Consider the following 12,434-nt stretch of genomic DNA (forward strand, 5'->3'; position numbering starts at 1 on the left):
TTTCCTAAGGCCGGGGCAGGGACATATACGCCAAAACGATGACCTTACCGCTACCCTTCTAAAACGTGCGGTATCCCCTCCCCCGCCCTCCTCTTTCTCTTCGCCTCGCTCTCTGGGGTCTGGCTGGTTGGGTGATTGATGGGCAGAACGGCTCAGGCTGGTGGTCTTCCGGGCGGGCCACAGGGCCGCGGCAGACCAGAAGGAAGACCTCTGCAGCCGGATGCCCGTGCGGTGCAGGCTAGGCGCCCGCTGGCGCTGCGTTCGCAGTCTCAGATTTCACCTGGTATGCGCCTGTCTCGCAGTTATTTCACGTTTGGATGTAACGTCTGACACAATGTTGCACTCGCGTGGAAGTCTGCCGGAATGGCAGCCAGTGCACACCGAGCCCTCATCCCCGCGCACGGCTCGCCTGGTGAGCTGCTCTGCTCAGCCAGCTCAACGGCCCACAAGTTGGCGGGCGCTTTAATTTCCGTTGCCGCAACATTAAGCTCGCTTGAGGCCACTTTATTTCCCACTTATAAAGACGATATTAACAAAAGTGCCTCATTCCCGGTCCGCTCTCACCGACATCGCCCCTCCCTCTCTTCTTTCCCCTCTCCGCGAGATGCGGCGAACAACCATCGGGATAACCATGTTCTTTTTTGTGCGTGTGAGTAAAACAAGAAATGTGTGGTCTACTCTCTTGTTCGGTCTCATGTGCCTCTACTCCTGCAATCTCCTCCCTCTCCAACTCAGTGCGCATTTAGAGGTAGGATGCGTTAATGATTGCATCTGTAGGCGGACAAAGACAGAGGGCGATGGCTTTACCGGAGAAAATCCCCATCTTCTTCGTCTTCTTCTGCAAGTTCCGGGGCGGGCCTTCAGGCTTACCGGCAGAAATGGGGATGGAACAGGAGGAAGCAGGGGCCCTGCCACCCCACGCCGCGCTACGCCACGCACAGTACCCCCGGGCCTTGGCCTGGCCACCCAGACACTGGTAATCCCATCTTGATGATGATTGGTGTTTTCGGCCCCTAGCCCCGGCAGGGAGAGCCCGACAGCGCGCTTCGACGGTGGCGAAAATGGATCCCTATGGGTGTTCGGCACCAAGACACACACCCGACCGACTAGAGTAGATTTAACTGTCACTGGCTACTGGGCAGCTCCGGGCTTCCCCCTTAAGTCCGTACAGTACGTCAGGTGGTTAGAGAGTCCAATATGTCTTACTTTGTGTTCGGCAGGAGCCTCATCGAATAGTATACCGGTGGCCCACGATCGAGTTTTGGGGAATACTTTTTTATGAGTGTGGTTTTAAACGTGTTTTTGTTTCTTATTTTAGAAAGGTTTAGATTAAATTAAATATCTTAATTAGGTAATGTTTGTTTATTGAGATGAGTAACATTTAATTAATTTGGAACAATATTTAAAATATGTATGCGAAACAAATCTGTATATCATGAATAATTTTATGCGCAATCTAATAGATTATCTACGTAAACTTATAACAGGTGTAATAAGTGAAAGCTGGCACTTTTAAGGGTTTAGGAGGTATATTACAAAGAAAGACGCCCGGTATTGCAGAAACCGATCGTGCGAGATGCATAGCCATATGACAATACGACTTCAATGCTTTTTACAATAAAATCTGTGTTCCTTAATCAATGGATACACTTGGGAAAAGTATAGCAAAGAAGAACAGGCTTTTCAATTTCAAGTGCGTTCTTATTTACAAGTGTAACTACATTGTTCTGTGTCATTTATTTCCAGTGTGCAACTGTCAACTATCACGTATAATGTACCAGTAGGAACAGACAGGCTTAGTAAATCATGTGCGAACAAGAAAGAAAAATGTGCGTTTACCAATAATATTTACGTTTATGTTACGAGTTATAGTGTAAAGTCGGATTGTGATGTAGATGTCAAGGTTAGCATTATACACTCTTAACTTAAAACATCGTTGTGATAATGGAATAGTCCACCGGACTCAATATAAAATAATATCTTATATTCACATGAAATATACATTGAAAAGCCTTTAACATATCCAAGCATTAACAACAAACGGTATTATTCTTCTCCATGGCTCGCTTGCTTTCAAACAATCATATTTAAATTTTACCGTTTTCCCTCTCCATTTGACTACTTGTTAGGCAATTTTTCCTGATACTATTCCTACGGACGCATTCCCAAATTTTCAGCAATATCTATCCTACGGAAGAAAATAGATTTAAGAAACTAGTAATGCAACGCCAGTTTTCCTGAAATACTATAAATTTGACTTGTCTTTCCATTGATTTAAGATGATTTTGTGGGTGGGCACCTATACATGGTAACAATTCAATGTCATACACGGGCAGAGGCTGATTTTCATCAACATAATAAAATTTTATTACATAAAATGGCAAAACATGTGCTGCGGTACGTTACTACTGTAGTATACATCACGTATACAACTGATAACATTTACATAAACAGGGACAGAGAACGGCGCCCACTATGCTAATTAAAGGAGAGAAAACTCTACACAAAATGGTCCCCTACGTACTGAACAATTACAGGGAGAAGAAAAACGAGAAATCTATAATTAGCTTAAAAATAGGGAATCACTTTCTTTCTGAAAAATTACAATGAATTTAAGCAGACATTTTCTTAAAACTGTAATTTATTCTAGATAGTCGTTGAGATATGACAGCTGGTTCTCTAACAGCACCAGCTAATGCAATTGCATTATTAAATAGAGGCCTATATTCTTAAAATAATTCTAAGATATAACACATCTTTGGCCATTCGATGAGCCGACACCCATAATGATGATTACAGCTAATAAACAGTACTCTTTTAACCATTTTCTATGTTACTTTAGACATCACTTCGGGTGCAAAAATACATTTTCACTTATAAATATACCTTCCGTTAGCCATGATACAAGTCTCTTGTGGCCTGATGCCGCCACGCAGCAGCAAGCGTGGCCTGCGCCGGGAAGGTGTATAGCATTCACAATATCAGTTCCACTCACAGAGCACAATCTAATGTTAGCTTTTAAAGTCACGACCACGATGAATCACATTGCATGGGCGCACTCTTTCGGCCTTACGGCGTTAACGTATCAAATTGAATGAATCACAAAAAGACCGCCCGGAATGGGCTGAGTGTTCGTCTGGTCTCTCGCATCCTAACCGATCAGGACGGAGCGAGGCGCCTCCTTCGCGCTCGGCGCGAGGGGCTTCAAATACTAAACGGTGCTGATGATTCACCCAGGGGCGCGCGCGGGCCTCCTACAGTCCGCTGCGGAACGATCGGGAGTCCTGCAGGATACCGACCCTTCCTTCCTCGGACGACTCTTGCCAAGGCCACGAACTGAAATAGGGACAGGTAGCAGACGGTTAGACACAAGGCAACAGCACGTCTCCCGAGTGCTAGCGAAGGCGTGGCTCACCTGTAGGGGTCTTGCGCGCTGGCCTCCTGTCAGTGGGCGCCGATCATGTCCTTGGCCTGCGCGGCTCGTGCGCGCGCCAGGATGGACAGCACGGTGCGCTTGGTCGGCGACATGGCGATGTAGGGCCGCTTCCTCCCTGCTCCAGCTGCTGCCGTGCGCGCGCAGAACAGGCGAGCAGCCACGTCAGGGCCTGGGCAAAGTAGAAGAATCAGGTCTCGGGTGGGCAGGCGGTGGGAGCGGGCGGCGCCCACCCTGCGGCTGGAGGGGTGTGCTCACCGATGGGGCTGTGCAGGCCGCGTGAGGGCCCGGGCGCCAGGGGCCCCGCGGCGAGCGCGCCGGGCGCCACACTGGGCTCCAGGCACGCGGGGTCGGGTAGCGGGCCCAGCCCTGCCGCGGCCGCCGCCACAGCGTCCTCCTGGGGGGACGCGCCGGGCCCGGCCGGCCCCGCCAGGTGCTTGAGGTGATCCCGGGAGCTCTTGAGCACGTGCAGCTCCCACATCTGCTCCTGGCGGATGTCGTCATTGAAGTCCTGCAAGGCACACGGGCACAAAGTTGGGTGAGAGGCGAAGAGTGGTGTGAGGCGTCGCGCGGCGTCCTCAAAGTGGGTCTCCTCGGCCATGCGCGTCTAGTGGCGTCGCCCGGGGCGCTTCGACACTCGCGACTGTTTGTCAACTTTTAAAATGAAGGAATGGACACCCATGTTCAGGGTTTTCACGCGTCAGGAAAATCAGGACGTTGCTAGGATGTTAGGGAAAAGTGTAAGGAAAAGTCGCTTCAGGTACGATAATGGCTCTCCCGCCCAAGCGACAGTAGCGCCCCCCTTTTAGAGCAACTTTGAGAGCCCGGGCACTCTTCTCAAATACATGGATTTCGTCAAAAAATTACAGGATATTTTGAGATTGCAATTCTGTGGCAACCCTTAAGTTCCATGTTGGCGCATGGTGATGGTGGCCGTGTCTCGCTACGGAACACCGCCCTGCGCGTAATCTCCCTCTCTGGGGCTCAACGTGCTAACTGTTGAACCTACCGGCACGAGAAACCTTCGCACTTCTGCGAGTGCCAGGGCGATCCTGGCGTGGGCCTCGGCTGGTGGCGCCAAGGCAGTAACCTCCACGTGCAGCTCAAGCTGCAGGTGGCAGAACTTTGGATCCCCCGAGAGACGTAGCTCCTCCTCCTGGAACAGAAACACACAGCGTTAGGCAGATCCTATTTTTTTCTTATTTTGTGCCAGCTATGTTCAGCACGAACGGAGTTAGGGATCCCAACCAACAAAAAACTACACGCGCGGGTGTGAAAACCCCCTTGCAGCTGCGATCTTGTGACCTGCATATCCTCCCACATATCTCTCACCTTAACCCACTCTATATAATAACCCACTCTATATTGTCCAGGTAAAGGCGCATTTAGATCAGCCCTAGATTATTCCGAGTGGCGGATTGGCCTACCCGATCACGGCAAGTGGGCTTCTCCTACCCTCCCCCAACGTTCTTCCCCACCCTGGCCCGCGGCCAGCCCATACCGATGGCTTGTCGCGGGCAATATCTCACACAGGTATAAAGAGGGTGAGGCCAGTGGCGGGACGTGCTGAGCCGAGGTGGCAAAACAATTTGAGGGACGGTGTCCCGGCCAAGTTCGGGCTATGTCCTACGCTGCGCCTATCAAAATAAATGCCCTTCAAGATTTAGGAGAGCAGAAATTAATGCAATTGGCAATCAATATCTGTCGTTTTAAATCTGATCGCCTTCGAGCCTTCTACACTTTTATTGTTAACAATACTTATTTCTTCTATATCAGCGAGAACTTTTATTTTATTTTGCTTTGAGGTGAGTGCATTTCTTTTCTATAAGCGTGCACGTAATAGGCACGGTGACGTTAAGACTTGCACACTATTCTTTGCTTCCTCGTCGCAGTAGCATGGACTTTTTGTCTGAATTGTAGTGTGACAACTTGTAAATTATGTCTTCAATTTTCTGAGCATATAATCTCCTTCGTATTCACCATAGTCTAGATGTAGACGAGATAGATTCAATGTTGTACATTTATTACCCAACCTGGCACTACCCTTAGGGTAGCATCAGCTCTCCTCTGCTGTTTCTACTGTTCAAGGCGCCTCGAACAGTACGCGATAACAGATCCAGCGACAACCGGGTTCCCTCGTCTGGACAAAGTTTTAATGATAATGTCTCCTAATAACAGCGAAGGGTTCGCCGAGTTTCCACCCCTTCTCCAGCGGCTTACGCGAAGCAATTGGAAGCAAACTAATAGAGCTCTTGATTGAACAAAGCAGGGGTAGCGCAGTTGCAAATCACATTGGGGAAAGAGCGTTTGGCACATTGAAACACGAGCCACGCGCCTGTCCGGTCGAGACTACTATCCGATCAAATACAGGGTGGCCCACAGACCCCTTCTTTTAATTTGCTTTATACTGTACCGCATGCAAGCGTGTGGGCAGGCTTGCCTACCCTAGCTCGCCGTTGCGCCATATGGTCCCGTGCGAGTATGCAACCCGGCCACACGCCTATAAGCAAAATAAAGGAAGGGGTCTCTGGCCCATTCTGTAGCTTACCTTCTGCCGGTCCCGCATGGAGCCGCGACCGAGGATGGCCATCTTTGTCATCGTCTCCTCCTGTAGGCGCTTCAGAGAGTTGCCCTGCGGTCCGAGCAGCTTTCCGACAAAGTTGAACTGCAACAGAAACGGGGCAGAGTTGTAGTGGGAGTGGGCGAGTGTGAAGGTGAGTGGGCGAGTTAATGCAGGGGAGACAGCTCTATGCGGGGATGAGCACAACCTCGTCGAGATGTCAAACACTCTGGCGCACTGGGCGCGCGACTACGCAGTCGTTGGGGTAGGGAGGGGGATGGCAAGCAGCAGCTTCAACATCACCAGATTTTTTAAATTGACCCAGTGCCAGGGCCCGAGCAGCTGCTTGCTCGCCCGGCACGCACAGCCCCAGCAGGCGCGCCGCTCTTCCGCCCCGCGCTATCTCGTACAGATGGGTAAGCACGACGCATGTCTGTCGACAAGCTCCTCTCCCACCCCCCGTGCTCTGCATTTTTCCCCCTCCTCTGGTTCCCTCGCTTCCCTTGCCTCCCTCTTCACTTGGGGTTGGCTCATTCTCTGTGAAGGGTGACTCGAGTGATAACACGCATCGATACCATAGAGAGAGAGCGAGAGCGAGACCCCACCGAGCCGCCAACCTCTCGCCTCGCCCCCGCGCTCCACCGCCCCAGCGGCGCATCCCGCCGCCGCGCAGCGCGCTCACAAATATTGTGCTTTCATTTGCATTGGGAAGCAGCGGGCGAACACGCGAACGGCAGTCGCACAAAAAGCAGACTGCCGACGTAAATTGTTATTCTTCTAGCCGGATAGAGCCCAGCCGCTGCCCTCAGAGCACGAACAAAATGCGCTGGAAAATACTATTTTGCAGCACCGTTTTTCCTGCGAAAAAATAAACGTTTGATCGTGCCCGTACGGCCACAGGACATGCAGCCCCCTCCTGGGCGGCGGCTCGCTGCCCATTGCAAGTAGTAACCTTTTCACTCAATCAGACTGCATCATAGGGTCGTGGAATAGTACCCATTGCCAACGCAATACACAGGAGTTCTCCAAACCTAGCCACACCGTGGCAATAATAGAGGCGTCCCTTTTGTGGGGACCGCAGGCCTCCTGTCCGCTGCCGTGCCGTGACAGCGGCAAAGGGGGTAATTCACAATTAGTGCGAGGGCAACAACAACAGGCCCATTCATTTCCGACTGCTACAAATTATGTCTCGGTGCTGGAGTTCAAGAGGGCGAAAGAAACGGCTTGGGTGGGTGGCTGAACGTTTGCCCATTTCTTGCAGTTGCGAGAGCGTGCCGCACACCTTTCGCAAATAGGTCAATGCTAATTTTAACCAAGATTCCGAATAAGAATGACAACAAACATGGTTTTAAACATGTAAAGGAGCAAGCGCCAGTTTTAAATAAACAGACAGCTGTGCACTTACTCATAAAATCTGTTCATATTTTGTACGCCACTCTGAGTAACTGCTGAGCTGTCAAAGTGCATAGACAATTTGTTCTTATGAGTCCTCTCGTTTGTACTAATATATCAGATATTCGTTAACTGTCTGAACGATTTTAAGGTTAATATGCTTCTGAAGGGCCGGTGGGCTTTTCACGACAGAGGATCTTCTCACTTCGAACGCGAAGAGATATAGTATGAACAAACTATCTCCGAACTACGATAGCACACAAAATTGTACTTCAGAACGTAAACATTCGCAAAAATATGTTGCTTGACATTTCATTTATTTTTTTACTGCAGGACAGCATGCTCTTGTTGCGAAAAGAGCTTGCCGTGGCGGGGAAGCAAACTGCTTAGTCGCAATCACAGCTCACATTGAGTAGCATAAAAGAAACTGCAGCATCCCCGTGATGACTGTTCTGGAGGCGGCACCACGCTGCCTCGGAGAAATACAACTCATTATGTCTTTCCTCGGCAGTGTACTATGACACAACTATCTCGCCCGCGCCGTCGTAGCTGGATCGCGCGTCGCAATTTGAATAGATTTGTATTCGCGCGCGTTTCAGATTCAAATTGCAAATATGATGCTCTGTTGTTAAGCCTGAGGCGGGCGGGCGAATCCACTTTCTCCGCTGCTTCGTTTCCCCCCCTCCCACTCCCCCCTTACTGGTCGCTAGCGGCCCCCGCAAGACGTGTCTCCGTCTCCCTCATTCTGTACGTAAACGCCGTCTTCTTTTTCATCATCTTCTTCGCCGTCATAATCCTTGTCTCTGCTCGACGACCACGACAAGCAACGAAAGCTAGAAAATTCAAATTCAAGAGACGTCGTCGTTGTCGCAAAGAAGCCAGAAGCTCCCCCTCGCCGGCGACGGTACAGCGCGACCACGCGGCGGCGGTCAAATTAGAGACCGGCGCTGCTGCTGCTTCCCCTACGCAAACCGCCCCACCGCCGCGGCCAAACAGCTCGCCTCCCGCTGATGAAATGGAACGACACTTATTTGCAGCGTTTGGCACATTGAAACACGAGCCTGTCTGGTCGAGACTACTATCCGATCATATACGGGGTGGTCCACAGACCCCCCTTTTTTAATTTGCTTATACTCTACCGCATGCAGGCGTACGGGCGGGCTTGCCTACCCTCCCTAGCTCGCCGTTGCGCCTTATAGTCCCGTGCGAGTAAGCAACGTATGCAACCTGGCCACACGCCTATAAGCAAAATAAAGGAAGGGGTCTCTGGCCCATTCTGTAGCTTACCTTCTGCCGGTCCCGCATGGAGCCGCGACCGAGGATGGCCATCTTTGTCATCGTCTCCTCCTGTAGGCGCTTCAGAGAGTTGCCCTGCGGTCCGAGCAGCTTTCCGACAAAGTTGAACTGCAACAGAAACGGGGCAGAGCCTTAGTGGGAGTGGGCGAGTGTGAAGGTGAGTGGGCGAGTTAATGCAGGGGAGACAGCTCTATGCGGGGATGAGCACAACCTCGTCGAGATGTCGAACACTGAGGCGCACTGGCCGCGCGACTACGCAGTCGTTGGGGTAGGATGGCAAGCAGCAGCTTCAACATCACCAGATTTTTTAAATTGACCCAGTGCCAGGGCCCGAGCAGCTGCTTGCTCGCCCGGCACGCACAGCCCCAGCAGGCGCGCCGCTCTTCCGCCCCGCGCTATCTCGTACAGATGGGTAAGCACGACGCATGTCTGTCGACAAGCTCCTCTCCCACCCCCCGTGCTCTGCATTTTTCCCCCTCCTCTGGTTCCCTCGCTTCCCTTGCCTCCCTCTTCACTTGGGGTTGGCTCATTCTCTGTGAAGGGTGACTCGAGTGATAACACGCATCGATACCATAGAGAGAGAGCGAGAGCGAGACCCCACCGAGCCGCCAACCTCTCGCCTCGCCCCCGCGCTCCACCGCCCCAGCGGCGCATCCCGCCGCCGCGCAGCGCGCTCACAAATATTGTGCTTTCATTTGCATTGGGAAGCAGCGGGCGAACACGCGAACGGCAGTCGCACAAAAAGCAGACTGCCGACGTAAATTGTTATTCTTCTAGCCGGATAGAGCCCAGCCGCTGCCCTCAGAGCACGAACAAAATGCGCTGGAAAATACTATTTTGCAGCACCGTTTTTCCTGCGAAAAAATAAACGTTTGATCGTGCCCGTACGGCCACAGGACGTGGACGGCTCGCTGCCCATTGCAAGTAGTAACCTTTTCACTCAATCAGACTGCATCATAGGGTCGTGGAATAGTACCCATTGCCAACGCAATACACAGGAGTTCTCCAAACCTAGCCACACCGTGGCAATAATAGAGGCGTCCCTTTTGTGGGGACCGCAGGCCTCCTGTCCGCTGCGGTGCCTTGACAGCGGCAAAGGGGGTAATTCACAATTAGTGCGGGGGCAACAACAACAGGCCCATTCATTTCCGACTGCTACAAATTATGTCTCGGTGCTGGAGTTCAAGAGGGCGAAAGAAACGGCTTGGGTGGGTGGCTGAACGTTTGCCCATTTCTTGCAGTTGCGAGAGCGTGCCGCACACCTTTCGCAAATAGGTCAATGCTAATTTTAACCAAGATTCCGAATAAGAATGACAACAAACATGGTTTTAAACATGTAAAGGAGCAAGCGCCAGTTTTAAACAGACAGCTGTGCACTTACTCATAAAATCTGTTCATATTTTGTACGCCACTCTGAGTAACTGCTGAGCTGTCAAAGTGCATAGACAATTTGTTCTTATGAGTCCTCTCGTTTGTACTAATATATCAGATATTCGTTAACTGTCTGAACGATTTTAAGGTTAATATGCTTCTGAAGGGCCGGTGGGCTTTTCACGACAGAGGATCTTCTCACTTCGAACGCGAAGAGATATAGTATGAACAAACTATCTCCGAACTACGATAGCACACAAAATTGTACTTCAGAACGTAAACATTCGCAAAAATATGTTGCTTGACATTTCATTTATTTTTTTACTGCAGGACAGCATGCTCTTGTTGCGAAAAGAGCTTGCCGTGGCGGGGAAGCAAACTGCTTAGTCGCAATCACAGCTCACATTGAGTAGCATAAAAGAAACTGCAGCATCCCCGTGATGACTGTTCTGGAGGCGGCACCACGCTGCCTCGGAGAAATACAACTCATTATGTCTTTCCTCGGCAGTGTACTATGACACAACTATCTCGCCCGCGCCGTCGTAGCTGGATCGCGCGTCGCAATTTGAATAGATTTGTATTCGCGCGCGTTTCAGATTCAAATTGCAAATATGATGCTCTGTTGTTAAGCCTGAGGCGGGCGGGCGAATCCACTTTCTCCGCTGCTTCGTTTCCCCCCCTCCCACTCCCCCCTTACTGGTCGCTAGCGGCCCCCGCAAGACGTGTCTCCGTCTCCCTCATTCTGTACGTAAACGCCGTCTTCTTTTTCATCATCTTCTTCGCCGTCATAATCCTTGTCTCTGCTCGACGACCACGACAAGCAACGAAAGCTAGAAAATTCAAATTCAAGAGACGTCGTCGTTGTCGCAAAGAAGCCAGAAGCTCCCCCTCGCCGGCGACGGTACAGCGCGACCACGCGGCGGCGGTCAAATTAGAGACCGGCGCTGCTGCTGCTTCCCCTACGCAAACCGCCCCGCCGCCGCGGCCAAACAGCTCGCCTCCCGCTGATGAAATGGAACGACACTTATTTGCAGCCGAAACTATCGTCCGTTTGGACTGGCAGGACTCTCCCGGGAGAGGAGCGCTCGCCGCGCAGACGTGTCGGCAATGAATAAACAGAATCAGACTCTGGAGGGCGAGGCGAAAACACCAACACCCCCGCCGCCCACTTGACAAATGAGATGAAATAATCGAAAACACGCAAAGTGAGAGCGTTTAACGGCCGTGATTCCCGAAAAATAGGCGCGCGTGTGCGAGTGGGCCGGCGGGGAGGGAGAGGGGAGAGAGAGGGGGCGATTTTAATTTGACGCCGGGCTCAAGTGGAACGCGAAATGGCGCGGTGAAGGCGGTTAGCGCGGTGGCGCTCCGGGGGCGGCTACGGCTCGGCCAGCCCAACTAGCGCGGCGAGAGAGAGAGGGGGGGGGGCAACGGGACGATATGAGACGGTGACTGAGGAGGCTTTAGCAGCCCACTTTGCATTCAAATGTCGCAGCAGCGGGCGCGTTCTGTAGAGGGCGCTCGTCGAGGGGGGCACGAGGGAGAGAAAAGAAGGGGAGGAGGGGGTCTCATATCACGACCCGCACGAGGCCAAGTCCGGTCCTTCTATCCTTGTGCTGACGAGAAAAGCCGTCGTCTTATTTCGGACGAAGAAACAGAGGCATCGAAACAGAACAAGATAGAGACCGAGCCTACAAAAGGAAGCATGATAGCATACTTGTACACTATAATCGCGATGAGGAAATAAATGAGAAATAAACGAAACATGTGGGGGAGAGATAACGACCGTGGGAGTATGTCAGTGTAATGTCCTCACCAATAAAGCACCCCCACCCCCCTTATCATGCACCCCTAATGGATTATGAACGGCAACCACATGCTATAACTAAAATTACTACCAAAGTTCATTTACAAAAGCACGCCGCTGGGAGCTGGTGTGGCGCTGAGCTGCCGTCGAGAGCTGGCGGGAGCGGGGGGAGAGTGGGCGGGAGCAAGGCGAGGGGGGGAGGTGTGTCTCAATCTGCCTCCTCGCACCAACGGCAAAGCTTGGGAAAACACACTATAGGCGCGAAAGGTTGCAGGGTACGAAGGTGGGAGAGACTCTCCCTCTCCCTCTCCCTCTCCCCGCCCGCTCACCTCGCGCACACAAACACACCCAGGCCGCCGTGTGCAGATTAATTATTTGCGAGCGAATCAGTCGCGTCGAGGCGGGGTGGGGCGGCGGGGCCCACGGCCCACAGAGCTGGCTGGCGCCGGCCCGGCACAGCCCCGCGGGGTCGTTGTTGAAGGCGCAGGCACGTCATCAGCCGCGCTGTACCGCTCCGCAAAGTTGTAGGGTGTAACGTCGTAAACGCTGGAAATTAGCGAGCGAAGTGGGCGGGAGAG

General features: G+C 51.9%; 1 protein-coding gene across 7 annotated transcripts in view; it reads right to left on the reverse strand.

The window, feature by feature from the left end:
- Positions 1 to 1,347: 1,347 nt before the first annotated feature.
- The window catches only part of LOC113208117 (KH domain-containing, RNA-binding, signal transduction-associated protein 2-like), a 231,155-nt gene continuing 220,068 nt past the window's right edge, over positions 1,348 to 12,434 (reverse strand). For 4 of the 7 annotated variants that reach the window (XM_052274282.1, XM_052274257.1, XM_052274278.1 and 1 more), the window contains 5 exons: positions 8,673 to 8,789; positions 4,443 to 4,589; positions 3,692 to 3,944; positions 3,416 to 3,605; positions 1,348 to 3,336 (listed from right to left, as the gene is read on the reverse strand). In XM_052274282.1, the coding sequence (XP_052130242.1) occupies positions 3,445 to 3,605; positions 3,692 to 3,944; positions 4,443 to 4,589; positions 8,673 to 8,789 (678 nt within the window). In that variant the 3' untranslated portion in view covers positions 1,348 to 3,336; positions 3,416 to 3,444. Of the gene's footprint in view, positions 3,337 to 3,415; positions 3,606 to 3,691; positions 3,945 to 4,442; positions 4,590 to 5,981; positions 6,099 to 8,672; positions 8,790 to 12,434 lie in introns of all 7 variants that reach the window. The other 3 variants (XM_052274260.1, XM_052274268.1, XM_052274264.1) reach the window with 3 other exon arrangements.

Source organism: Frankliniella occidentalis, unplaced genomic scaffold, assembly GCF_000697945.3.
Source record: "Frankliniella occidentalis isolate FOCC.00 unplaced genomic scaffold, Focc_3.1 Scaffold8, whole genome shotgun sequence".
NCBI classification, from domain to species: domain Eukaryota; kingdom Metazoa; phylum Arthropoda; class Insecta; order Thysanoptera; family Thripidae; genus Frankliniella; species Frankliniella occidentalis.